Raw genomic sequence first — 24,285 nt, forward strand, 5'->3', positions numbered from 1 at the left:
CAAAGCCTCTTTTATGTGCAGGTACTTTGAAAGGCTGGGTGTTACAACGCTGGGGCTCACACACTGGGATAGAGTCCTTTGCTCCCTGGGTATTTCTCTCTGCTCCTGGGCAGTTTTCTACCATGTGATTGCGGGTCTTGATGACATGGAAGAGAACCCACAAACTAATCTGATGCTGAATATAATACAGAAGTTCACCCCGTCTACATAGGAAATCTCCACGTTTCTCCATCCAATAATGTCACTCAATTTTCTGTCTTGCCACACAGGCAGGCAACCTCTTGTTCAGAGGGGAAAAGGTGAGGAAGCAGCACTGGGACCCCTGGTCTTAGTCGGGGAAAAAAAAATTACTACTGCCTGCCCTCTTTCCCTCCTATTCTTATTTATTTCATCTTTTCCTTTTCTTATTTTTTTCCTCTTTCCCATCTTACACGCTCATTTAATATCCCTGATTTTCAAATGTAATTACCTTGGTTAATAAGTATCCCAGAGTAACATAATAGGAATAGAGCAATGCTACTGTCTGACTAGTTATTTGTTTTAGTCCTTATTTAAATAACACACACACACACACACACACACACTACCTCTACCTTTTTACCACCTATTCATCACTTGAACAAAATGTAGTAATATATGGTTTTAAACTAGGGAAGGGAAGAGAGTTTGTCAATTACAAATTACTTAAATGCTAAACTTCCAATTTTTATCCAGTTAGAGTTTGCAGGTTTTGGGGGATGGGGGAAGTGACTCTGTTGTGAGGAAAGATATTTATTAAAAGAAAGAGGAGAAGAGAGAGTGGAGGGGTTAAGAGAACCAGTTTTCCCAGTCTCTATAATTTAACTGGGCAGTTAAAGTTAGTTAGAAATGGATATAAAAGCTTAGACAATAAAAGTTACACAGAAAGTGGAACTCTTAGTTAAAGAAACACATGAAATATAGACTGATATTTAAGGATAGAAATGAACAGAAGATCTATCTCCAGAGTTTTACTGAAGCTAGGACATTTAGAATGAAATGTACAGGAGTCAGGAAGCTAAAGCTTTTTCAGGTTCATTAAACTCCCGGGACTATTGTTGGAGACATAATTGCTGTTCGCATCTCACGCAGTCTGTACTTTCATTGTGTGCACTTGGAGTTAATATTTCAATTGAAATATTCCAGTAAAAACACCCCTGATTTAAGCCAGTCATTTATTCCCGGTCCCACAGCGGGATATTCTTTGAGTTAAGAAAGTGTGAAATGACTTTAATGCTTCAAGGGAAATATAGTATACTAGTCTTGTAAATTGTTTTTAGAAAGCGTGGCTTATCCCACCTGGAAAACTCAATAGGCTTGGTTTTTTCTTTTTTTTTTCTCCCAATTGCCTTTTTGGCAAAGAGAAGACGAGGACCTACGGCGTCATGAAAACCACTAGAGGATGGACGAAGTCACAGTTTTGTTTCCCATAGGTCCTGAAGCCTGATTTATTTGAGATTTGGATGCCCAAATGCCAATACCAGGTTCTGATGTTGAGATTCTAACTCATGTACAGAATCCTGCAACCACGAGTCATGTTAGTGGGACACTTATTATCTCCAAGGCTGTCAGAGCAGCCAGGACTGGGCAGACCCTTGCTCCAGGTGATACTAGGTGAGGCAGCTTGCTTGGTCTGGCAGTTTCTCCTTCTCAAGATTCTGCACATGAAGGCTAAGCAGACCTTCACCTTGTGCATTGTAAGTCCATTTAGGTTCTGTCCACCATAAAACAGAAACAGGGTATCTGTTTTGGAAACAGAGTTTGCCCACATAACTGTGGCTGATCTAGTTTGGTTTCTCTAAAGCAACAGAGAGAGAAATTAATTTTTGTTCAAACACAAATAAATATTTGCTGTAGCACACAATTCACAGTCACATTCAGTGGGGAGTGACCTCCCTCTTCCCCTCTGCTGCCAAATCTATGTACACACATAACACACACAGACACATACACACTCCTTTTTCTTCTCAGCCTGAAACGCGTCTACCCCTGCTGTTCTTTTGTTGAGGATTTCATGGAGCATGTTTATATCGAAATGCTTGCTGATCCCAGCCACCGCCTCACTGCTGTATCCTAGTTACGAGAGCTGAGCCAGCAGAGCTGTTAGTTCCCCAACTGCTTCAGCTTTCTCTCACCTGTCTGCTGGGAAACCACCGAAGCCTACACTGGGGAGAAAAGTGAGGATGAGCATATGCGTGAATATGTGTGCCATTTGCTTAACCCACATCTTCACTGCGATGTGCTGGGATTGAAAAGTACCTCTTTAAAAAGAATTCTGGGAGTTCTCGTCGTGGCTCAGTGGTTAACAAATCCAACTAGGAACCATGAGGTTGAGGGTTTGATCCCTGGCCTTGCTCAGTGGGTTAAGGATCCGGCGTTGCCGTGAGCTGTGGTGTAGGTTGCAGACGAGGCTCGGATTCTGCGTTGCTGTGGCTCTGGTGTAGTCTGGTGGCTATAGCTCTGATTAGACCCCTGGCCTGGGAACCTCCATATACCGTGGGAGCAGCCCAAGAAAATGGCAAAAAGACCAAAAAAAAAAAAAAAAGAATGGCCTGTACCATACACTATATACAAAAACTGATTAACAAAAGATCAAAGGCCTAAATGTAAGGGCTAAAACCATAACACTGTTAGAAGAAAATACAGAGGAAAGGCTTCATGACCCTGGATTTGGCCCTGATTTCTTGGGCATGACACCAAAAGCACAGGCAATAGAAGGAAAAATATATACTGGGCTACATCAAAACGAAAACCTTTGTGACTCAAAGGACACTATTAGCAGAGTGAAAAGGCAACCATGGAATAGAAAATAATTTTTCAAAATAATAAGCAATGAATTTCCAGGATATATAAAGAACTCCTACAATGCAACAACAACAAAGCAAACCAACCGATTTAAACATGGACAAAGAGCTAAAGAGGCAATTCTCCAAAGATGATTACACAAAGAGCTAACAAGCATAAAATGCTCAACATCACTAGTCATTAGGAAGAGGCAAATCAAAACCACAATGAGGAGTTCCCGTTGTGGCGCAGTGGTTAACGAATCCGACTAGGAACCATGAGGTTGTGGGTTCGATCCCTGGCCTCGCTCAGTGGGTTAAACGATCCGGCGTTGCTGTGAGCTGTGGTGTAGGTCACGGATGCGGCTCGGATCCCGCATCGCTGTGGCTCTGGCGTAGGCCAGTGGCTACAGCTCCAATTAGACCCCTAGCCTGGGAACCTCCATATGCCACGGGAGCGGCCCTAGAAAAGGCAAAAAGACTAAATAAATAAATAAATAAATTAGGAAGTCCTGAAACTTAAAAAAAAAAGAAAACCACAATGATATGCCACTCATACCAGTAGGATGTCTAGTATTTAGAAAACAAAATAGAAATAAGTGCAAGTGGAGACATTGGAACCCGTGGTGGGAGCATAAAATGGTGCAGCTGCTGTGGAAAACAGTATGGTGGCTCCTCAAAAACTTAAACATAGAAATATCATATGATCCAACAATTCTACCACTGGGTATATACTCAAAAGAATTGAACGGGGATTGAAACAGACGTTTGTACACCCATGATCCCAGGAGTATTATTCACATAGCCCAAAGGTGGATGTTCTTTAATGCATGCATGGATAAACAAAATTTGGTATATATAAAAAATACAATATTACTTACCCTTAAAAAGGAAGGAAATTCTGATACATGGTACAACTTGGATGAACCATCAAGACACTGTGCTAAGTGAAACATTTCAGACCCAAAAGGACAAAAAACTTCTAATTCCATTTTTATGAGATATCTGGAATAGTCAAATTTATGGAGATAGAAGTAGAATGGCGGTTGCCAGGAGCTGAGAGGAGGGGGAAGGGGCAATTATTTATTGTTTAATGGGTACAAAGTTTCAGTTTGGGAAGATGAGAAAGCCCGGGAGGTGGATAGTGGTGAAATTTCCACAACAATAGGAATGTTGCGGTGCAGTGGAAACGAATCCAACTAGGAACCATGAGGTTGTGGGTTCGATCCCTGCCCTTGCTCAGTGGGTTAAGGATCCAGCATTGCCAAGAGCTGTGGTGTAGGTTGCAGATGTAGCTTGGATCTGGGGTTGCTGTGGCTGTGGTGTAGGCCGGCAGCTACAGCTCCGATTAGACCCCTAGCCTGGGAATCTCCATATGCTGCGAGTGCAGCCCTAAAAAGACAAAATACAAAAAAAAAAAAAAAAAAAAAAAAAAAAGAAAAAAAAAAAAAAACAACAACAAAAAAAACTTCTTAAGGTAAAAGAATTTGATCTGTACATGTGAGCAAGGAAACGCTGTCATATATAATGGGTGGGGATAGATGGGAGGACAAGTGTAAATTTAGTACGTTTCTGGAGGATAGCCTGACAACATCTAGAGCTTCAGTCATTAAAAATAGTTCTTTTTTTTTGCTTTTTAGAGCCACACCTGCAGCATATGGTAGGAAGTTCCCAGGCTAGGGGTTGAATCGGAGCTACAGCTGCTGACCTATGCCACAGCCACAGCAACACAGGATCCAAGCCTCGCCTGTGACCTACCACAGCTCATGGCAATGCCAGATCCTTAACCCATTGAGTGAGGCCAGGGATCAAACCTGCATCCTCATGGATCTTAGTTGGGTTTGTTAACCACTGAGCCATGAAGACAATTCCCAGTATGTATTTTTATGTCATGTAACAAACATGGCATTCAACAGTATGGAAATGGCTGTAAAAATCACAGCGTAGTTGTAGGCTAGAATACTTATTTCATATTCTCAACTGCGTTAACCTTGTTAAGTAATATTTTAGGATATATATGAAACATTTCTAAAAACTAACAAGGAATAAATATACTATGTTAGCTGTGGTTATCTTTGACTTGTGGGATTATAAGTAATTTTAGAATATTCTTTAATTTCCACGTTTCCTTTAATGAACATACTTTTATTTTTTATTTTTTTGTTCTTTGTTTGCTTGCTTTTTAGAGCTGCACCCTTGGCATATGGAAAGTTCCCAGGCTAGGGGTTGAATTGGAGCTGCAGCTGCTGGCCTACACCCCAACCACAGCAACATGGGATCTGAGCTGCATCTGCAACCTACACGACAGCTCACAGCAACACCAAATCCTTAACCCCCTGAGCAAGGCCAGGGATCAAACCCAAATCCTCATGGGTTCATTATCACTGGACCACAACGGGAACTCAGTGATATGCTTTTAGAGAAAGAAAAAAAAAAAATATATATATATATATAATTAAAAACAACTTTAGCTCTCTGAGTACCTGAATTCAGGGGACTAAATGCAGAACCCAGCCTAGAGGATATGAAAATGGACTTGGCAGGGAAGAGGAAGGTCAGGACACTGTTCAGTGATCACAGACTGCAGCAGCCACGTCCTAAAAAACGGGATCTGCTCCATCTGCCTTAGAAGCTCAGTGAGGGCTAAGGCTGCCACTGGGAGGCCCGGATGTCCACCGTTCTGGGTGAAGCTGACACAAGAAGTCTCTTTCTCACCTGTTCCCCATCCCTGCCACAGCACACACAGAATGATCACCCACCCACGGAGAATTACATAGTTGCCAAAGTGCATTTGCATGTGTTGTCATTCACTGGATTGCCATGATCTGGAGAGTCTGACATGACAATTATTTCTACCTTATACGACAAGGGAAGCAACAGAAATGAGAGAAGCCCTAAGGGATTGTTCAAGAAACCTAAGGATTGTTCTGGCTTGTACAAAGGAGGCTTCCTTGCATCCAAAATTTCAAAAGACAGCTGGCTGAAATATTTTGTCCTTTTGGGGGGTGGGGGATGGTGAGGGAGACAGATTTATAAACAATACGCAGTTATTAACTCTGTTCCTAAGATGCTCACATATCAGCAGCAGCAGTTCTTCCTCTTGGGCCACAAAGATACAAACTGAACAAAGAAATAAGGATTTACACCGTTGGTTCAAAATGACTTATCACACTGAATTAACACTAATGTTGCCCCATGTTTATGCACCAGGTCCTCATTGCTTATACAGCAGATATCTTGGGTGACAAGAATGGAAATGTGAGGTTTTCCTTAAGTGAAGAAGAAAAGGACACCAGTGAGTATACTCACCAAAAGCCACCAATTTGATTCGTCTGGTCCTTTTCACGATGTAGAATAAGAATATACAGGGAAATCCAGGCAGCTTCCTTGGGATTTCTCAGTTCAAATTTTGGAGTGCTCTTTGAGGCAAATCCTAAGGGAGGAAAAAAATGCTGGGAATGTTTTCTATTTCAATATAATTTTCATATATGCATGATGAATTTGGAGCCATTCTCTTCAAAAAATGAACTACCACTATTCTATCATGTTCTCTACAAGCCAAGAAATGCAACCCTTCGTTCCTCCTCATATCCTTGAAGAAACAGCGAACAGTAATAAGAACATGTCCACATTCTTCCATTTGTTTTATTTTCCCCTCGTCTTATTTAGGGCCCTCCTCCTCACCCTGATTCCAAGAGGAATAACACGATGTTTAGGAACAAATACAGATGACGCTTTATTTTATGCTTACAGATCCACAAAAACAAGAAGTGGTGCCCTTTACGGAGACGATACTAACTGGCTCATGGACCCCTCACCCCCAACCCCCAGTTTGGGGGGTTATGTCACACATCACGCTGGATCATCACATTCTTTTCTGCTGAATCCAGAGAGGGTCTCAGAAACCACTGAAACAAGCACTCCAGCCAATCACTGCCAGTTGGTATAAAAGTAACTTGCTACTCTGGCCCTAAACTATGTAGTTAAGGCTCTTCTGAGGAGTTCTTTGCATGGAATGCTGCAAAAAATAGGACTTGGGGTCCTAGGATAATCTTATAAGTCATGATACAGAAAACATTCAAATTAACAAGTGCAAGATAAGGTATTCTGGATGAGATGTTAAAATATATCCAAAACAAAACAAAACAAACAAACAAAAAAGAGTTCCCATCGTGGTGCAGTGGTTAACGAATCCAACTAGGAACCATAAGGTTGCGGGTTCGGTCCCGCCCTTGCTCAGTGGGTTAAAAGATCCGGCGTTGCCGTGAGCTGTGGTGTAGGTCACAGATGCGGCTTGGATCCCGCATCGCTGTGGCTCTGGCGTAGGCCGACAGCTACAGCTCCGATTTGACCCCTAGCCTGGGAACCTCCATATGCCACGGGTGCGGCCCAAAGAAATAGGCAAAAGACAAAAACAAAACAAAACAAATAAAATATATCCTATGCCCAGAACTTTAATTTTTATTTCACATCTGGAAATGCAATATGCCAAACTTCAAGAATATTCTTTCCTAACTACGAAGAGCCCTCATGAAGCTATCTGAAGATCCAGGCGACTGCCACAATTCAATATGGCACAGATGCTACAGCACCAGACTGGGAGCCCCTAGAAGACTGGGGTTTTAATCCTAGCTCTTTCAGGATTAAGAAGAGCTAGGACTAAAACCCTAGCTCTGTGTTCCGTGTTCTTAGGCAAATCATTGTTCTGTGTTCTTAGGCAAATCATTTTACCTGGCTGGGCCAAAGTTTGCTCTCTTGAAACAATACAAGAGTTGGATCACCAATGGTTTTCAAACTGTTTTTTTAATATTTGTTTTGCTTCCTTTTTTGGGGGCGTAGCATCCTTTCTTCCACCAAATCGTTACCTAGGTGAAGAAACAAATAAACTGACAGAATAGGAGCTGGCTAACTGGAGGTAGAGGATATACGGCAAGACATCCCCACCCATTCTGCTCCTCGTCCACTGGGGACGGGTGGGGACACTTTAGAATCTTTAGGACTACAGAGCACAATTTGGAACCTGACAATTGAATGGCCTCTAAAGTCAGTAACAGCTCCAAATTTATTTTACCATAACTATCTTTATAGTGCAATGACTGGCAAGGCATTCAATGGGATCCATAACTTTATGGGAACACAAGCAATAAAACTAAACCATGAGGAAGTTCCCCTCGTGGCTCAGAAGTAACGAGCCTGACTAGTATCCATCAGGACGTGGGTTCGACCCCTGGCCTTGCTCAGTAGCGTTGCCATGAGCTGTGGGGTAGGTCGCAGATGTGGATCGGATCCTGCGTTGCTGTGGCTGTGGGGTGGGCTGGTAACTACAGCTCCAATTTGACCCCTAGCCTGGGAACCTCCATATGCTGCAGATGCGGCTGTAAAAAGAAAACAAAAAACAAAACTAAACCATGAACTGATTTGAATTCTTATTATCAATGATCTTTGGAGAAAAAAAAATCCACACCCTCAAATAAATCATAGAGTCATAGCTATTAAATTCTGAACACCTCAAAGCATATAATCCTCACCCTCATCTGTGAGGAAAATTTCCCAAATGCCACATCCTGGATAATATTTAATGATCAACATCACCGTGTTGATAAATAAAAATAAATGTGCAAGTTAACAAGGTGTACTCTGAAATTTACTGTCAAGGCAACAGAATAAAATGTAGACACCTGCATGCTTCATTTCCTAGCTAAATGAATCCAGACAAATTTTATTCAACTTTTCTGAGCCTCAGTCTCCACATCCATAAAATGGAGCTAATTCCTTGCAGGACTGTATGGAGAACAGAGAAAATATTTATAAAGCACCATTCCTGGCACATATAATTTGTGCAGAATTGTAAGTTTTCTCTCTATAACGGCAAATTTTCCCCTTTGAAAAATAATCATGGTAATAGACATGTAAACTCTATGAACTGGAAGCAAATTATTAATATATAAATGAAATTACAGGTTTTATATAGTTTTGTGCTAAATCTTAATGAAGGAAAGGATTGTTGATGTGTCTCCCATGACTATTCAAGTAAGAGGACATTTTCCTCAAAATAAAACTTAGGGTCAGCTGTTTCCAGAAAAATCTGATTTTCTAGAATGACTCCAAACACAACACATTTCATAAAAATGTTTATATTGTTTGGTCATAAAAATCTTCTGGCAAAACCCACATGCCACTTTTTTCATGTGGCTTCACACTCCTGACACAGTATTGGGTACCCCCCATTGGAGATGAGATGTCCATCTCCAGTACAAATCCTCCACTTTACTGCGGAGGAAACGGTCCTATTGAAAGTTACTTAGGATTTATGGGGAAGTTCTTAGAGGAAGGAAATGATTTCCAGACAAAACTAGGTTAATAAATTTACTCCAACCCCTCGCCCACTCCTTGTGCTATGAAAAAGGTGTGAAGATTGTCCATTATATCACGGAGTCTTTAGGAAGACCACATGGGGACATTTTCTTAGATTCCCTTAGAAGAAAAAGCTATTCTGACTTGCTTTTATTTTTGAGGGCATGTGAATCTTTTTTTTTTTTTTGTCTTTTTGTCATTTTTTGGGCTGCTCCCGCGGCATATGGAGGTTCCCAGGCTAGGGGTCTAATCGGAGCTGTAGCCGCCGGCCTACGCCAGAGCCACAGCAACACGGGATCCGAGCCGTGTCTGCAACCTACACCACAGCTCACGGCAACGCCGGATCGTTAACCCACTGAGCAAGGGCAGGGACCGAACCCGCAACCTCATGGTTCCTAGTCGGATTCGTTAACCACTGCGCCACGACGGGAACTCCGAGGGCATGTGAATCTTAAGAGTTACTCATAGGTCCCTCTTCAACAAATAGTGGGCTCTGCAGGCAAACATTGGTTGAACTTATGATGCCTGCGGCATCATCTTAATTTGCCTACCCTGATTTTCTTGCCTCTCTTCTTTATTTTGTCTACCTCTCTCTCTCTCTCTTTTTTTTTTTGGTCTTTTTAGGGCCACCCCCATGGCATATGGAGGTTCCCAGGCTAGCGGTCTAATCGGAGCTGTAACCACTGGCCTACACCACAGCCACAGCAACATCAGATCCAAACTGCATATGTGACCTACACCACAGCTCACAGCAACATCAGATCCAAACTGCATATGTGACCTACACCACAGCTCACAGCAACGCCGGATCCTTAACCCACTGAGCAAGGCCAGGGATTGAACCTGCAACCTCAGAGTCATTTCCTCTGCACCACAATGGGAATTCCTACCATATGTATTTTTGAAAGCTGTTCAAATCTATTCTTTGGAAGGAGGCAGGGCATAAAAATAAATGTGTGAAATTAACAAACGTATTTTTTTCCAAAGGTATTCCAGTCTAACATCAGGATCCATATCACGTTCTGCTTCTCTCAACTCTCTCATAAACCTAGGCTAAAAATAACTTCCTCACTTTCACCCCTCCACCAAGAAATGAGAATTCTGTTTCTTAAAAACAAATCCTAGAGTTCCCACCGTGCCTCAGCAGAGGATGCGGGTTCAATCCCTGGCCTTGCTCAGTGGGTTAAGGATCTGGCATTGCCATGAGTGGTAGTGTAGGTTGCAGAGGGTGCTCAGATCCCACGTTGCTATGGCTGTGATGCAGGCTGGCAGCTGTAGTTCTGATTTGACCCCTAGCCTGGGAATTTCATATGCCTCGGGTGCAGCCCTAAAAAGCAAAAAACAAACAAACAAACAAAAAAACCCATATCCTTTCTAAAGAACCCGCTGCCCACACCCAGGGACACTACTACATAGGCCTAAAGCTAGCAGGAGATAGCGGGGCAAGCGTCTGATGACGGAATGAATTCTGGTTCTCACTCTGCCACTAGCGGCATTCAACCACGGGCATGCCCCTCAGCTTTCTGGCCTCAGCAGCCTCACCAGTACACAGACAGATGCTGATATGAACACCACCAGTGCGAGCTGTTACAAGGATAAAGTGAGACACTGTATTTGGAAGCATCTGGTAAACTGCCAACCACCAGCTCCTGCTTGGCGGGCTGGAGTAGCCTCCCAACGGACTTTGTCTCATTCAGTCTTGCCTGCTGCGATCAACCTGGCTCTCAGGGCAGGCGAAGTGACCCTTTAACAACACACAATTTGATCATGTCACCCTCCTGCTTAGACCTCTACACTCTCTGCCACTGCCCTTAGAATAAAGTCAACACCCTTAGTAAGGGGTAAAAGGAAGGCTGGGGCTCCTCCTCCCGCCTCATCTTATGTCACTTTCCCCCATATACTTGCTGTTCCCAGGGCTTTAAACCCTCACCAGTGGCCCTCGCTAGCCAGCTTGTTCTCACCCTTACACTTGACTCCTCAGAGGTCAGCCCCAGAGCTCCCCAAATGCATTCCCGAGACATCACGTGATGCCTCACAGCACTGCTCATAACACTAGGTTGAACCTTAGGAAACTGCCATTTGGGGACACAAAAATGGTAGAATATTTGGCAGTGTGATATGGTTTAATCTTACAAGAGTTGGTGTAACAGCCATATTCTCCAGTCAGTTGTAAATTTGACTGGGGCAGAATCTAGATCTGACTTCCTACCATAGCCCCAGGGTCCCAAACCCAATCCTAGCACTCAGCAGGCACTTCACTAATTAAATTAAATTACTGTGAGAGATTGTTACTATCTTTTTAAGGTTGAGGACATAATTTACATGTTTTTATTGGTAGTATCACGTTTTTATTCAAATGCTATTTCTATGTTCCATCAGAATAAAATGAAGAAATAGAACCCTCCCACACACACACTCACAAATTCACTTTTTAAGATTTTCATTTCTGGCATTGCTAGAAAGCATGAATTCTATTAAGTATAATATACATCAGAGTTCCCATCGTGGCGCAGTGGTTAACGAATCTGACTAGGAACCATGAGGTTGCGGGTTTGATCCCTGCCCTTGCTCAGTGGGTTAAGGATCCGGCGTTGCCGTGAGCTGTGGTGTAGGTTGCAGACGCTTTGGATCCCGTGTTGCTGTGGCTCTGGCGTAGGCTGGTGGCTACAGCTCCGATTAGACCCCTAGCCTGGGAACCTCCATATGCCCCAGGAGTGGCCCAAAAAATGCCAAAAAGACCAAAAAAAAAAAATCATCAGGGATAGAATTTAGCCTCCTGGCATGGTATCATTTATGTTTTTTTTTCTTTTTTAACTCAAATGTTTCTCACCAAAGAGTAGAATGATAACAACTCTCGAAGCTAAGCAAACGGTTTGGATTTACTTTGGGGCGGGGTGGGGGGGAGGCAGAGCCTGCAGGTGTGTGGAAGTCCCCGGGCCAAGGACTGAACCCATGCCACGGCAGTGACCCAAGCCACAGCAGTGACAATGCCAGATCCTTAACCTGCTGTGCCATCACGGAATTCCTGGATTTATCTTTTTTTTACAGCTTTCGCTGTGTAACAGCAAATTAGAGAGAAAAACTAGCCTATACATGAGTGCTGGACTTGAAACAGAGGAATTTAAAAAGACATTTCCCCATGGTATTAAAAGAAATGGACCCAAAATAGTCCCAGGTCATCTTATCTAATTAGCCTTGTGTTCCATCTGTGAATCACACGTAAAGAATTAGTAATTTGTGTCCCTCTGAAAATACTTTCTGTGGTGTGAATGTCAGTGCATCTGTTTTCCTTGCTACTGAAAGAGGTAGATAGTTTTGTTAAGGATGAGCAAGAAAGAAGGATCTGATGAGTGAATATTGACAGCCGTGGAAAGTGAAATTGCAGGCTCTGTTTACACCTCCGAGGTCTCTGATTTCTTAAAAAAACTTCTTAAAAATGTGCCAGCTTTTCCAGAATCTAGGAAACAAATTGGTAACCAGGTATTTCTGAGCCCATGATATTTATGTCGAAGATTTTAATTTTCCACACTTCCAGACTGGGGTGTAGAACCAGCTGGATTCCTCCAAAGAGCAGAATAATTAAAATTTGTATTATAGCAAAAATGACAAATTCCTCTATATGTATTTCTGTTGCAGCTTCACAGTCATGTCTGAGAAGTCAAAACCGTGAATGGCAAACCCATGGATTGTCAAGGCCCAACAGCTAAGAAATTTTTGTCAAGTCTCAACATTCAACTTTGGCGAAAGATATTCTCGACTGGGGTTAGATGAAGAGTAGAGAATGCTAGATATAAATACCATGGGCTCAGAAATACCTGGTTACCAATTTGTTCCCTAGATTCTGGAAAAGCTGGCACATTTGGGGATGTACTTAAGAAATAAATCAGAGACCTCGGAGGTGTAAACAGAGCCTGCAATTTCACTTTCCACGGCTGTCAATAATCGCTCATCAGATCCTTCTTTCTTGCTCATCTTTAACAAAACTATCTACCTCTTTCAGTAGCAAGGAAAACAGATGCACTGACATTCACACCACAGAAAGTATTTTCAAAGGGACACAAACTACTCATTCTTTACGTGTGATTCACAGGTGGTAGTTACGGAGATATCCTTCCCCACCCCACCCCCCACCCCCGTCTCTGTGCACTGACATTTGACCCTTTTTATAATGTGCACCTTGTACCAGTGAAACCCAAGGCACCAGCTAGTTACTCATTAAACTTGGGTGCCAAGGGCTGACTTGTACAAATTACACTTAAGTGCCCGGCCTGGCCTGTGTGCAGAAGTGGAAAAAGCAATCATCATAGCTGTGAAATTCTGTCATATCGGCAGAATTGAACTACAAATTGCAGCAATTCGTGCCTGACCTCTGATCTATGAAGTTAGTCTAAACCTTTGAACCTCAACGTGGAATGGAGAAACAGCATTTATTTGGACCAGAGAAGATGGCCAGCAAGTACGCTCTGCTGTGAATAGTTAACCCCACAACTGATGCTCCATCCACCTCCACGGCCCCCAAGAGTCAACCAGAGCAGGAGACTTGAGAGGGAGCTCTTGGGAGTAAACGTCCCATAAAATGGCATTACGAACAAATCTAATAAAAGTAGAAAATTTCAGGATGCAAATCTTTTAAAAGAGTATGTAAAAATAATTTTTAAAAGGGAGGGAATCTGAGGTAACAGAAATTATTGGGCACTTATACCTAGTGATAAGGCGCACTAAAAAATTCTCTTAAAATATTAGACAAAAATAGTTTTTAACACTTAAAATTAAAAAAAAAATTTTTTTTTAACCAAATGGTACCATCTCTAATGTTATATTTTTCTTTTCTTTTTTTGCTTTTTTTAGGGCCGAACCAGCAGCATATGGAGGTTCGTGGGCTAGGGGTTGAATTGGAGCTACAGTTGCCGGCTACACCACGGCCACAGCAATGCCAGGTCCATCTGGGACCTACACCATGGTTCACGGCAACGTCGGATCCTTAACCCACTAAAGTGATGCCAGGGATTGAAACCACAACCTCATTGTTCTTAGTTGGATTCATTTCCACTGCGCCACGATAGGAACTCCTACATGTTATATATTTAAACAAATATATTCATCTAATTTCTCTTATGAAATACAAGCCCATGTTAAGCCATCTCTGGGGAAAAAAGAAATTATGGGAAACCAGCTATATATTTTTTTAAACCCCAACTTAGCTTCTGATAATAAACATTAGATATAGGCTAATGAATGAGTATATGTTTTATATACATGTTTTGTCATAACATCCTTGTTATTTTATTCATAATAAAGAGCATTTTTCTTTTCAAGATTAGCTTCAAATGCTAACTGAATCGCTCCATTCCCAGGTAGAAACAAGAAAATAAAGATTCTTTATCTCTGGCTTCTTTGAGTTAATATTAGAACAAATCTAAACAGCACATAAAATATAACTAAACTTTTTCTTCTAATAAAAATGAAAGTAATTTATTGTCTTTAAACCATATAAACCTACACTTAAAATAATTCCACTTCATAAACTTTACTATTGGTATGAAAAAATTTATCTATACAAGAGTCTTCTTAGATCAGAATTTTTCTCAGAGGAAATGTCATTATCACTACGCTTTCTGTAGAAGTCGTAATTCCATTAATTTCTTATTTTTCCTCATCACCTGTCACTTAAAAAATTGCAAATTTCTTCTCTAACAACTCAGTCTGAAACGACTTTGGCAAATAATGAACATTACTGACCAATCCCTGCTTTTTATCCCATGATTAAAATGTCAGCAATCTATGAAAACATGATTTTTTTCACCTAGTTTTTTCAAGTGTGTTAAAATGAAGAGATGCTAGACAAACTGATTTTTTTTTTTAATGTTCTTAATTTAAGAATTTTGGTTGTGTTGCTGATAAAGCAAATGGTGCAGCATTTGAAATTTTCACAAATTTCCTTTTTTTTTTTTTTTTTTTTTTTGCCTTCAATGAAAAACAAAATGGATCATTTATTTATTCGACCTGGTCTAAATTACTTTAACCAAACACAACCATCTCCTTCTCTCCTCCAATTACAACAAATAAGGTGTCCCCTACCTTTCCAGTCTTGAAATCTGGATGCGACAGGCTATTAGGAACAAAAGCTTTGCTTAAGCAAACTTCGCTCCTGATCCCAGGAAGTGCGTAACTCTGTAACACAGGGCACACCTCTCCTCATTGGTCAATGCGCTTTGACCACTTAAATGCCTTGGGAGTCATTTGCGAAGGGCACCTGGAGTGAACTCGAGGGGGTGGAACGGAAAGAAGGGTGGTGTTAAAATCACCAGATACAAAATGCTCAACAGCGGCCTGAAAATTTTACAGCAAACCTACTGTAACAAATGGATCTGGGGAAGACCCAAGAAAACAGGCCCTCTGACATTTTAGAGATGGAAATTGAACCGACCTATTTTATTCAAACACCAATACTGACTAAAAGAAAACAGGTGATTTTTAAAATCCCCCTTCCTAGAAACAAGATGGGTGCCCTATATATGGTTCTGCTTGCTGCAGACAAGAACCATAATTCTTACTTCACCTGGGGTGTTGAGTTCTAAGCAATTTTATGTCTGAACACACATAATGTGCTTAGAAAACTTCCTGGCATATACAAAGTACTCGAAACAATGTTACTGTGATTTCTTAGAAATGTTCTCATTTTAGCAAATATTGGGGTTTTTCCTTTAACCGTATCTGGGGTAGGTCACGTGGAGTGAGTACGTTTGATGTTTTCTCCTAATCATTACCGACAATCGGGTTTATGATAAGCCTGGTGGAAAATGATAAAGGCAAAAATCACACAAGAACTAAACCCTCATTTTATTTTATCAGTTTGGAGCTGGAAGTGGATTTGCTGGTAAGAAGCAGAGAAAAATAGAACGGGCAGAGAAAGAAAAAGGAGCAGTAAAACACGATTCATGGATAATAAAACCAGTTGGTACATAACAACGGATCAGGAGGACCTGAAGCACTTAAGCAGAGTAAATACACTCCTTTCCAAGCAGTGAAGAGAGGGAACCTCTCTGGAGGTTGAGGTTGTCTGTTCAGGCAGTTGGGAGATCAGAGGAGAAGGGACCAGAAGCTGGACTGCAAGAGGGTTCCTGAAAGCTGACCTGTGATGTCTGGGACCACCTGAACCAGGATCAACAGGAGCTCCACAGCAGACAAAGAGGGGAAGAAATCTCTAACTCCTCCTAAAGCAAACATTCCAAAAGTGTGGACTCAGGCTTTTCCTGAGTTGTTATTCTGAAATTGCTAACCTTGTTAAATCCTATAAACTGTAGCAATTTTAAGTAGCCAGGATGGGAAGTAAAAAGGCCAGAGTGACAGAAAGTTTTAAGTCTGTTTATCTTCCTGTATTTTTAAATTTACTTTATTTTCCTTTTAAAATTTTTATTTATTTATTTATTTATTTATTTTGCTTTTTAGGGCTGTACTAGCGACATATGGGAGTTCCCAAGCTAGGGGTCCAATCGGAGCTATAGCTGCCAGCCTACACCACAGCCACAGCAACATCATATCCAAGCCGCCTCTGCGATCTACACCACAGCTCATGGCAACACTGGATTCTTAACCCACTGAGTGAGGCCAGGGATTGAACCTGCAACCTCATGGATACTAGTAGGATTCATTTCTTCTGCGCCACAACAGGAACTCCTCTACCTGTATTTTTAAAGAGGGAGAGTTTTATTACTCCCAAATGAAATAATCTAAAGCTATCAATTGTGACTAAAAATTATCAGCAGGTTACTTAGTAAAGGGTCAAAATCCAGAACAAGTTTAAGATTATAATCATGTAAATATTATATAAAACTAAATTGCTAGGTTCTGAAAAGGAAAACGGAAGCAATCTTTCAACATCGTTAAGGCACTGTTTCCAAAAAACTTCTGACTTTAGACTACAAGAGGGAACCAGAAAACCTGCCTTTTATGTTAGAGTAATTAAATACATTATTTAAGAATTTTTATAAATCCTGGATGTGTGACATGTTTTAAGCAGTATTTTTGCTTGGGAGGTTTGGTGTATGAGTGGGTGTTTGCCAAGTGTGTGGGCACACATGAGTGAGTGAGTGTGTGTGTGTGTATGTGCATAAATACTTACATCATTTATAAGATATATGATGTATTATAACATTACCAAGAAAAAAAAAAACACAGAAAACAAACCATCTCAAGATGATAAATTTTAAGAGCAAGATGGTAAGGACAGGGCCGGTTTTCACTGAATACCTGAAATCAGTAATTACAATTACAGCCTGTCTTAAACAAAAAATAAGCAACTTCTCCCTGTTTTTGCTTTGAATATAGCAAATTATATATATATATGTGTGTATATATAATTATATATGTGTGTGCATATGGCACATAGACATCTACGATCTTTGCAAAAACAATGTACACAAGTTGTTACAAGTGCACACAATATACACAAGTACACAGAAAAAGGAAAAGTCATCCCTTTGACTGGCTGTGACACTGACTCCTATCCCATACCCTTGATGTAGGCAGGTGTATAAAAACTCTATGTCAGTGGCATCAGAGTGGAAGCGCTGCATTTGCCACTTTAACGTCTGACAGCTCTTGGCTCGCCTAAGTCATCCTGCAGGAGGATGTCCTGCATCCTTTGTCTTAACAAAGCACCTTTGCTTTGTGTTTAGAGTGGACGGACAGCAGGCAAATCTAAGATCTGAGACCACAGAGAAGAGAAAAAATTAAATTAAATACAGACACAAATTAGAAGCTGAAGAGAGGCTGAACTTTAAGGTAGATCTGGAAAAAGGAATAAGAAACAAGATTCAGACAGCCCTGGGACAAGAGAAATTGGAGCACAGTGACAATAAGCCAGAAAATTGCTAGAGTACAGGGGCTATTTTATTTATTTTATTTTATTTTATTTTTTGTCTTTTTGCCTTTTCTAGGGCTGCTCCAATGGCATATGGAGGTTCCCAGACTAGGGGTCTAATCAGAGCTGTAGCCACCGGCCTACACCACAGCCACAGCAACGTGGGACCCGAGCCATGTCTGCGACCTACACCACAGCTCATGGCAATGCCGGATCGTTAACCCACTGAGCAAGGGCAGGGATCAAACCCGCAACCTCATGGTTCCTAGTCAGATTTGTTAACCACTGCACCATGACGGTAACTCCCCAGGAGCTATTTTAAACATAGGTAATTATCCTTCTAGGAGAACATTCTTTTTTATTTGAACTTACCTAAAGGCTTTAAAGATATAGCTGATGTAAAGATCAAGTGGATGGGTGTTTGCTCTGCATTTAAAAGTAGTATGTTCAACATCACTAATCATTCGAGAAATGCAAATTAAATCTACTATGAGGTACCAACTTGCACCAGCCAGAATGGCCATCATCAAAAATTCTACAGACAATAAATGCTGGAGAGGGTGCGGAGAAAAGGGAACCCTCTTGCACTGTTGGTGGGAATGTAAATTGGTGCAACCACTATAGAAAACAGTATGGACAGTCCTCAAAAAACTAAAAATAGAATTACCACATGATCCAGCAATCCCACTCCTGGGCATCTGTCCAGAGAAAACCATGACTCAAAAAGATACAGGTACCCCAATGGTCATTGTAGCACTATGGACAATACATAGCCAAGACATAGAAGCTACCTAAATGTCCATCAACAGAGGAGTGGATAAAAAAGATGTGCTGCATATACGCAATGGAATATGACTCAGCCATAAAAAGGAATGAAATAATGGCATTTGCAACAACATGGATGGACCTAGAAATTATCATGCTAAGTGAGGTCAGTCAGACAGTGAGACACAAATGTCATATGCTATCACTGATATGGAGAATCTACAAAAAAAGGATACAATGAACTTCTTAGCAGAACAGACACTGACTCACAGACTTGGAAAAACTTATGGTTACCAAAGGAGACAGGTTACAGGGGAGGGATGGGCTGGCGGTCTAGGATGGAAATGTTGTAAAATTGGGTTGTGAGGATGAGCGCACAACTATAAATATAAGAAAATTCATTGATGTTTAAAAAAAGTAGTATATAGTTTTCCAGAAATAGACTTTATTCTACATTCAGAATTTCAAAACCTTTGCTGAAATTGGTTGTTGTATTTATGCATTACTAAAGCTAAGAGGAAGGAATAGCTCCCATCTGAAAAAGTGTCAATTATTGGCACTGAAGCCATCTACCTGCACTGGTGGGGTCAGCAAAGATAGTAGGTCATGACACTAACACTAGAAAAGTGAGCTCAAAGAGTTGAAGATATGCAGGTACACATATGATAACACACAGAAACCACCAGAAGAATGGCAATATTATAAAAGGATTAAGATGCCTCTAAGACAGCTTTTGGTTTCTACAAACATGCACCATATATGCTTCAGCTGCATGCATGGTTAACATTCCTTTACCTGTCCTCTTCCACCATAACCTTATATCAAAAGTCTTCCTCTGAGTTTATGTATTCTGTTTTGGTTAATTTGTTACATACCCCATTTACGGTATCAATTAGATAATGGACATTGCCATACCTGAGATGAAGAGTTTATCTTATCTGGACATTAGGAAAGGATCTGAGGGCATTCACTTAAAATTTTTAAATGATACTGGTATTTTTCTCAATTGGTACAATTGCTTTAAAGAATAAAATTATAATAATAACTAACATTTGCGTATTTCATTCATTCAATCAATCTAAGTGTCAGGCCCTTTTCTAGGTGCTGGGGCTATAGCAGTATGCAAAACAGACAAAAACCCCTGCCCTCCTGAACACTTTAGTCTCATGGGAGAGACAGATATTGAATAAATAAATCAATAAAATATGTAGCTTGTTAGAGCTAAGGAGAGGAAACCCCAGGGAAGGAGAATGGGGAGGGATGGATATCCCTGTCTTACAAGGGAACGTATATTTATTATTACTTATTACAAAAATTAAGCATGGCAATCTGTTAAGAGTTCTCATGGGACAGGCTCATCAGGCATATACCTAAAGCCATTTACAAGATGTGTCAAGTACTTCCTGCTCGCATAGTAGTAGCTCTGCAGTGTAGATAGAGGCGAAGCAGCAGACCTTGTAAATACAGTAGTAAGAGCCAGGTACACGGTGTTGGGGAAAGAAACCCAAGAGAATGATAATGCTTTAGGATGACTGTTTTGAAATAAAACGAATTTTCCACTCCTTTCTCGGGTTAGCAGGAGGTTCAGGGGGGTTCAGTGGGCCAGACTGAGGTGCAGTGGGATCGCTCACTCTAGCACCCCCACTCCGCCCCCCTTTAATCAGTCCTTAAGTCCACCCTTACTGGGGGTCTGCAGGACGGAGTCCTTATCCCTTAGACATGTTCACCACCACAGGGAACACCGCTCAGAGAGGAAAGAGGGAGAGGCCGGAGTGGATCTCGACTGCTAGGGTTTCCTCAGAGTCTAGGGTTCCAGCATCTGACACTGGATAAGTTAACCCAGAAGCTTTGTAATACTATATGCTATTATGCCTACTGTAGAGCCTGTCTTTAACTTCTCAAAGGGAATGAGAGAATTACCGACTAAATAAGATAAAGCGTAACCCCATCCCATATCCAACCAACTCATCCCAAGCTTCACTCAAGCAAAGGTTACCTCGTTTTTTCACTTTAAAATTTATATTTGTGGGAGTTCCCTAGTGGCCTAGTGGGTTAAGGATCTGGTATTGTCACTGCTGCAGATCTGGTCGATGCTGTGGTGCTGGTTCAGTCCCTGGCTTGGGAACTTTTATAAACCACAGGTGCAGCCAAAAAAAAAAAAAAAAAAAAAAATTATGTTTGTCACGAAAGCAGTCATTCTTGTGTTCTCCACCTCCCTGTGTCTGGGGCAGTCAGGTGGGGCCCACAGACTTCAAGCACACACATACACTGGGGGAGGCAGCCGATGAAGGGGCACAAGGCAGAATTATCACCTAAGTTTCTGAACTTGTACTGAAACTCAGCATCCCTATCTGTAATAAAATCACTATAGCTGCTTTCTCTCTATGGCTCTTGGCAGACACGAGACACTGTTACTAAGTACTTCGCATATATTAACACATGCGCCCCGCATAATAAATACATTTTGCAGTAGATATTCGTATTTTCCAATTTTACAGATGAGTACACTGAGGCCCAAAAAAGAAAGTAACTTAACCAAGACAAATAGCTAGCAACTAGTGGAGGGAGGATTTGAACCCAGGCACTCTGGCTCTTAGCCATCACATTTCAACACCTCTGGATAAGTAGATGTTCTTCCTCCCTGCCTCGCCTTTCCTTCCCTTAATTACCCACCTCTCTAGCGACCTGCCCACCTCCCGCCTGCCACTCTGACCCTGGCTGCGACAGGCATTTCTGTACTTACTAGAAAACTTTGGGACTTTAGAGATGGTATCTTAGAGCCAGGGAGGGAAACCTTGAATGCCTTGTGCCAGGGTTTGAACTCCTGTCACAGCAGCCACCCAAGCCACTACAGTGACAATGTCAAGTCCTTAACCTGCTGTGCCACAAGAGAACTCCCACAATTACCAGTCTTTACCCTGTATATCCTGTGATAGTTTTAACAGATTTATTTTATTTTTAAAAGAGAAAGGTCAAGAAACAGACTCATAGACTTTGTAAACAAACTTATGATGACCAAAGGAGACAGGCGGGGTGGCGGGAGGGGGGACCTGGGGATTTGAGACTGGCCCATGCGCACTGCATATGGAATGACTGGCCAATGGGGACCTGCGGTACAGCATAGGAAACTCTACCCAATCAATATTCTGTGATAATCTATATGGGAAAAGAATCTGAAAAAGAATGGATGTGTGTATACGTGTAAGTGAATCACTTTGCCGTACAGAAGAAATGATCACAGCATTGTAAATCAACTAGACTTCAATAAAATTTTTTTAAATGGGGAAAAAAATAAAAAAGAGCAAGTTCAGAATAAATACTGAATTCAGGTGGAGAGGAGATAATCTATTACAAAGTCATAAATAATATGTAAAATCCAAGCTCCGTGTTCTACCTTTGAGAAAAGTCATAATGTAAAAAATAGAATCCCCTGCCCCCTTTAGAATGGGCAACCAGGGTAATGAGAACTCAAGAAGTGTGTGATTTCGCAAAGTATTATGTGAGATTTGCGCTTTAATAATTAAATGTTGTTTTAATAATTTCCTCTGAATTACCGCAGAAATCCCCTACCGTTCTGGATTTACCAAGTCCTATGCTTTTCTATCCAAACACCTTTACTTCAGTAATACTCCAGGACCTAAGTCCAGGGGGGAGAAGCAGTCAGATACTTGGACCCTGACCTGGATCCTGGCTCTACTAGGAGAGATCCTCCTCTACTAGCCAGGAGCTAAGCATCTTTTTGGAGGGACAATTAAATGTCAAACAATGAAAACACAAAATATAGGGCAAATTAAACCTTAGCTGCTGTGGATCTATAAACACTGGCTAAGTCATGAATTAGAAACAAGAGGATACCTTTAAAAGATCAATTGCAAGGCTGATCAGTGTAGACAGATGGCTAAAATTAGCAAGGAGTGAGTGGTCAAGAAAAAGAACAACATAAAATAGTATTGAAGCAAATGGTTTAGACACAACGAACTTAATTTTCTGTGACCAAATGGTAACTTTTCAAGAAACTCAATTTTGAACTGGTTACATGAGGCATTCTAGTCATTCAGCAAATGGCTACTGTCATCTGCTTCGTTCTAGACCCTGAAGATAAAGTGGTGACCAAGACTGACAAGGTCCTTCCTGTTACGTTGGGTAAACATGATTGACAAGCAAATATGGAAGTTCTCATCGTGGCTCAGCAGAAATGAATATGACTACTATCAGTGAGGACGCAGGTTTGATCCCTGACCTTGCTCAGTGGGTTAAGGATCGGCATTGCCATGAGCTGCAGTGTAGGCTGCAGATGGGCTCAGATCCGGCATTGCTGTGGCTGTGGTGTAGGCCGGCAGCTGCAGCTCTGATTCGACCCCCACCCTGGGAACCTCCATATGCTGCCGGTATGACCCTAGAAACACACACCCAAAACCCCCCAGAACAAGCAAATATGTATGTTTTGAAGAGGGGGTATAATCGCAAATGCTATAAAGGAGAATACAGCAGGGTTAAGAGGGAAAAATGGGGGCTATTTTGGTTAGGGTGGTCAGGAAAGTTCTGTCTCTCTTCAGGTAAGACTGCAGCAGGGGAGCAAACTTGGGGTCTCTGAAGAATTCAGCAAGAAAGGGGCAGTGAGGCTGAAGGGGGGGTGAGAGGAGCAGGCAGGGATCAGACGAGGGGCCTATAGGCCAGGACTTTGATTCTGCTGGGCTTAATGAAGGATTTTGAGCGGAGAAGGGATGAGATTTGATCTTTTCTTTGTTTTTTGTTTTTTTTCAAGGCCACACCCACAGCATATGGAGGTTCCCAGTTTAGGGGTCAAATCGGAGCTAGAGCTGCTGGCCTACACCACAGCCACAGCTACACAGGATCCTTAACCCACTGAGGGAGGCCAGGGATCGAATCTGTGTCCTCATGGATACTGATCAGATTCGTTTCCGCTGAGCCATGATGGGAACTCCAAGAGATTTGATTTTCTCAAGATCACTCTGGAGCGAGAAGAAATCACAGGCACGCATGGGAGGAAGCAGAGAGGGGGGTGCTGAGGCGGTTCTGGTCATCCAGGGATGGGATGACGGTGGCTTAGACTAGCCTGGTAAAGTGACACTGGGGTCCTGGGAAGAGAAGTGGACTTTCAGTTGTGTCATCAAGGCACAGTTGACAGAGCTGGCTAATGGATGACCTGCAGGATGGCTGCGTCCAGAATGACTCACATGTCAGCCTGAGCAACCAGGAGGAGGGTGGTGCCATATATCAGGGCAGTAACACGGGGCAAAACATTTATTACGGCACAGCATTCACCCAGAAGCAGTAAAAGCACAAACCTATGGTGTGAGTGAGTGCTGATAACCATCAGACAGCAAGCTGGAATATTGTTTTTAAAAATATAGGTTTGAGCCAACCCACACCCTCAGTCCTTAACTGCATTGCTCAATGTACTGAACTCAGCAGACCTTTCCGCTTGTAGTTTTCTCTGGTTCTTTAATTCAAGAGAATGTCCATGCTATGGAAAACTGA

The 24,285-nt window shown here is 41.7% G+C and overlaps 1 protein-coding gene across 19 annotated transcripts in view; it reads right to left on the bottom strand.

Moving 5' to 3' along the window:
• The window catches only part of RBM47 (RNA binding motif protein 47), a 182,625-nt gene that overhangs the window by 36,449 nt on the left and 121,891 nt on the right, over nucleotides 1–24,285 (bottom strand). For 13 of the 19 annotated variants that reach the window (XM_021101119.1, XM_003128939.6, XM_021101124.1 and 10 more), the window contains one exon: nucleotides 6,111–6,234. In XM_021101119.1, the coding sequence (XP_020956778.1) occupies nucleotides 6,111–6,234 (124 nt within the window). Of the gene's footprint in view, nucleotides 1–6,110; nucleotides 6,235–7,532; nucleotides 7,667–15,233; nucleotides 16,635–24,285 lie in introns of those variants that run through there. The other 6 variants (XM_021101125.1, XM_021101128.1, XM_021101130.1 and 3 more) reach the window with 4 other exon arrangements.

Source organism: Sus scrofa, chromosome 8 (genome assembly GCF_000003025.6).
Source record: "Sus scrofa isolate TJ Tabasco breed Duroc chromosome 8, Sscrofa11.1, whole genome shotgun sequence".
NCBI lineage: Eukaryota > Metazoa > Chordata > Mammalia > Artiodactyla > Suidae > Sus > Sus scrofa.